The following is a 4,830-nucleotide window of genomic DNA, read 5'->3' on the forward strand; positions in this document are numbered from 1 at the left end:
AAGTGAATAATTTGCAAAAAGTAAATCTGCCGTCTCTTTCTTCTCCGTGTGCTTCTGTCTTTCTTCAATTTTTCTACAACTTCCAGCTTCTGCGTAATCTCTTGACTCCCCCAATTCCTCTCTTCCTGTCGTATATATCTCTCTCCAAAATAATTAAGAAGCCACCAAATTTGACCAAAAAGGGATTCTAGCTTCTCCGATTTCCATGCGTGTATATAGGACATTGGCTGCCCTCTTTTTGCCTCCTGCGTGTATATATATCTCCTTACGGTAGGCAGCCCTTGTTGATATTTTATATGAGTTGAATTCCCAAGTAGCCCACATGTTTGACTCCAAATTCCTTTTCAATTTCTTGGCAGCCGAAGGTCCAATTTATAATTGGACTTTCCAGCCTTTTGAATTCTTATTAAAATTTGATTCCATTGGAGGCCCAATTAATAACTTATTTTCTTCAAGTCATTCAACTTTTAAGTTAATGCAATGTAGTCCTTGAGTTCCTCCATTGTGCAATCAACGTCCTCTTCAATTTTTCAAGTGTTGAATTTGATCTTCAATATTGCATCCACTGGCCAATTTGTTCTTTATGCCTTTCCATTTGCTCCAAGCGAGTCTATCACTAAAAACAAACTAAAATTAACTCAAGTTAAATAGAAATTAATAATTTGACGAAATAAAAGTTTAATAAAATGATCTAAATAAGTGCACAATTTGCACTCATCAAGCCAAAAGAGGTGAAATATTTTCTAGGGTTGTCAAGTATATAACTATTAGAGTCAGATTTGCATTAGTTGCAACTTTGACTGAATACTTGAATAACTTAATATAAAAATTGCTTTTCAAATAGTGAACTTGATAAAACAATTCTCATGAATCAACCACAAGATTTTAAAGAAAAACAAAAATCTGGATGTGCATGTTTTGTTAAAAGGTCTTCGTATGATTTAAAACAGTTTCCTAGACAATTGTACAAAAAGTTTGATTCACTCGTACTAAATATTGGTTTTCAAAAAATTAGGTTTGATCATAGCTTGTAGTAGTTATTTTTTTTTTTTTTTAATCTTATGTTGATGATTGGTTCTTCTGTGATTGAAGATAAAACTAGGGAGAGAACTTTTTATTGTCCTCACGTATAATGCACAGTAAGTTGGTCTTTTTATAGTACAAGGGAAATATATGGAAAAGGAAAAAAATAAATCTCCTACAATTCTAATAAATCATAATATCATATCTATGGTAACTGGAATAAAAGACAATTTTTACTCAATGAATTAGGGATTTCGACAGTGATATTGATAAATGAGAAAAAAATTGCAAAGACTTATAAAAAGCAGAGAGAATCCACCAGGTAAAATTCTTTATCACATTTATATCAAACTTCTTGTGTGTTAAAAGTTTGGCATGGATGAATGCAAACATGTTACATTGCCTTCAGTTGATTTGTTTTGTCTAAAGATTAGTCACATGCTAATGATAAAGACAAATGCATTAGTAGAATTCTTTATTCAAATGCAATAGTCGGTTGTTGATGGTGTGTACTAGGCCTGGCCTAATTTTTGTTGTGAGTATAATAGATTTATTTATAATTTAGGATCTAACCATTGGGAAGCCTTAAAGTGTATTGCTTAGATATTTAAGAGGATCGAGTGATGTAGGTCTAGTGTGTTAGTACCGATGATGCGAACTTAAAAGTTTTCATGGATACAAATTATGTATGGATTAGGATAATAGAAGTCCACTTTCTCATATGTGTTTACCTTGTGTAATTCTTGTACAAGTTGGAAGTCTCAACCCCAATATATATTGTCACTATCCACTACTAAATTTGAATACAATGGAACTTGTCGTTCACTGATCTCTGAGTTGATTTACGAAAAATGTTTTCAGTGCCTATCTCGTATACACACCAGGTTGGATTTATAAGCTCAGCTAGGTATTGTGTCCGCTGTAATATCAAAAGACATAATGATTGCAGATTCGTTATACCTTGTCAAATCATCCAATCGGTCAGATACACTTAGAAGAAGTGATGTTAGCATCTCCCAAACCCACAATTAACTACCATAACCACTTATCCCAGAACAGGTCATGATTTCCTAATAAAATGGGGATATTTTTGTGATTTGATTGGAACTGGCCTCATTAACCAATCATAGAAAAGATCGGTGGCATCCAAATCAAGCTTGACACTGTGGTTGATTAAATTGAAAAGACATAATTCTAGTAAAATAAGACTTAATCTCCTCTATAAATAGAAAGGGATGGTCCCCCTCCAAAGGACAAGTCTCATAGGACCATTTACTCCCACCACAAAAAAAAAAAAATACTTGTAACCTTCATTATTAATAAAAAAGCACTCGTTTTCTTAAAGTTGGCTCAAAACCGCACTCAGCAATTTTTGACATCAACAATACTAATTAAGTAATTAAAGAGTCATCGTGGCTTAGAACTGTGCGTTTTAAATAATATCGTGATCGTGTATTTAGATAGTCAATCACAATACATTTATGTAAGAATCCAATATTTCTTGAGTGTACTAAACAAATTGATGTTAGATTATATTTCATTAGGGATATTTTTACACAAGGAATAGCAAAACTTGAGAAAGTTCTTTCACAATATAATTAATATATGGGCACCAAGGTATCATCCTTGGTAAAGTTCAAAAGCTTTCTAATTCTTTTGAACATCAATAAAGGTCAGCAAGTTCCAATTTATATTTCTTTGATTGGTTAGTTATTGAATTCGTTTATTCTTGTTTGTAGGTAAGGATAAGATGCCAAAGAAGATGCACAAGTATTTTTTTTCCTCTATAAAGGTTTTTGGCATTAAGATTGAGGTTTATTGTCTTTTGTGTTGCCGAGCAACCCAAGGGCGATGATATAATGATTCAAACTTCATTAGTTGAATAAATTAAACAGCCCAAACATTTCATGTCAAATTGCTAGTTGACCCCGTCAAAAATATATAGTATTACTGGAGGATTAACACTTTTAATAAGTATTGCTCATATAACCTTGTGTTTTGGTGTATTTTGTGAAAAAATGAGCCCTAGTTCTTGTGGATCCATTATTGATGTCGAACTATCCTCGCGTGGATTTTGTTTGATTTGGAGGCAAAATTGGTTGAAAGTTGAAGATCAAAATTGTCACAAGGTGTTTAGAGGAGTAGGGTGGAACCGTGGAAGTGGAGGTGATGACAACGACGATGATGGTTAGGTAGGATTAAAGCTCCACCCAGGAAGGATGAGATTACGGGCAAGAAGCTAGCTTCTTTCAGACCAAACTTGCTCTAAGAAATTTAACCTGTTTGCTACAAAATCGAAAAGCTGGGGGATTGTACAATTTATTCTCCCAACAGACATACATTAGGGTCAAATTGCAGTAAGCACTATAGGTTGGGGATCAATGCTGCAATTTTATATTTTTCAATTTTATTTTTTTATATTTTTTAATTTAAGAGAAGGACAAAAGGATTTTCAATAAAATTTTATTTATTAACTAAAATGATTATGATACAATTGTACACTAACGGAGTAAATGATGTCATAAATGTTTCATTTAAAGGTTGTTGGTCAAAGCACATCATTTCAAGTATAAGCAGCAGCAGCGATAGCCGTCTCAGGCCTTCTAATTATGTCCCCGTTCGATAGGGATTAATTTTAATTCAAGTCAAAGTCAATAATTAATTTTAACTACATATTTTATGGATTCACAATTTTTAAACCATACATTTCATCAAGTTTTATCAAAATTTACTAAAAATATAATTTTAATCCTTACCAAGAGCTATATCTTGACTCATCCAAGCATTGCTTATCCCCCGCACTGTTGGGAATCTACTTATACATGCACAGCGGAATTTAAAATAATTTTCGATTCCCACCAAGAATCGCCTTTGTGTTTAGATAGAAATTGTGATAAGATTGTACCTTTTCCAGATCGGCAATCTTTTTGCTTTTCTTTTCGTTCCATCAACCTTGATTCGCCACCACAGCTGTCCAATTGTCCAGCCTCCAACGGTGATCCACACAGAGAATATGATTGCAGCCTCTAGGGTTTTCTCTTGTGCCAGCAAGAATAATGAAAACCTTATGGACCTCAAACTCTAGTTATGTATTTATATAAACCCAAATAGACTCGGTCCGGTCCGGTCCAATAATTAATTAATCCAATTAATTAAACCCAGTCCGTGAATTAATTAATCCAATTAATTAATTCGAAAATATAAATAATAAATCCAATTAATTAATTTATCCAACGATTGTTAAATTAACCAATTGACAATTTGCAATCTTCCAATTCTCTTTTGTGTGTGACCCATTAGGTTCCCGACCACGATGTCTAACGACGTGAAATATTATTTTGATCTAATCAAAATTGATAAATTAAAACACCCCTTTTAATTTATCGTCAATTCACATTAGCCGTCCCTGATTGACATCTAGCAATGTGTCAGGGCAATACATGTGACGGAAAATGTCACGTGGTATGACAAAACCAAATTCGTTCGTTTACCGTGAAACTATAATCCCTTCGTCAATATGATCCGATCAATTACGAGATATGGAGTTGTGTCAATCTCGATCATCGATCATATCTTTCACTCCACTATTAAGTCAATATAAATCGAAAACTCCTTTTCGACTTATGAGTACACCTTGGCCAAGGATTTCATCATTGACTTAATTGAATGAAACGCAGATCATAATCTCCTACTATCTAAGAGTGACGAATCCTTTATTGATCAATCACAACCTTCATACGATTCTTGACGTACCCGAACGATATCGTATTAGCGGCCCTTTTCAGAGCAACATCCAACACTGCCAAA

General features: G+C 33.6%; 1 protein-coding gene across 1 annotated transcript in view; it reads left to right on the forward strand.

The window, feature by feature from the left end:
• Positions 1–3,041: 3,041 nt before the first annotated feature.
• LOC111382133 (beta-D-glucosyl crocetin beta-1,6-glucosyltransferase-like) overlaps positions 3,042–4,830 on the forward strand; it is a 13,405-nt gene continuing 11,616 nt past the window's right edge. Inside the window, exon 1 of the mRNA XM_023006008.1 lies at positions 3,042–3,210. Within this exon, the coding sequence (XP_022861776.1) occupies positions 3,042–3,210 (169 nt within the window). The remainder of the gene's footprint in view (positions 3,211–4,830) is intronic.

The sequence above is a fragment of the Olea europaea genome, unplaced genomic scaffold, assembly GCF_002742605.1.
Source record: "Olea europaea var. sylvestris unplaced genomic scaffold, O_europaea_v1 scaffold244, whole genome shotgun sequence".
NCBI classification, from domain to species: Eukaryota; Viridiplantae; Streptophyta; class Magnoliopsida; order Lamiales; family Oleaceae; genus Olea; species Olea europaea.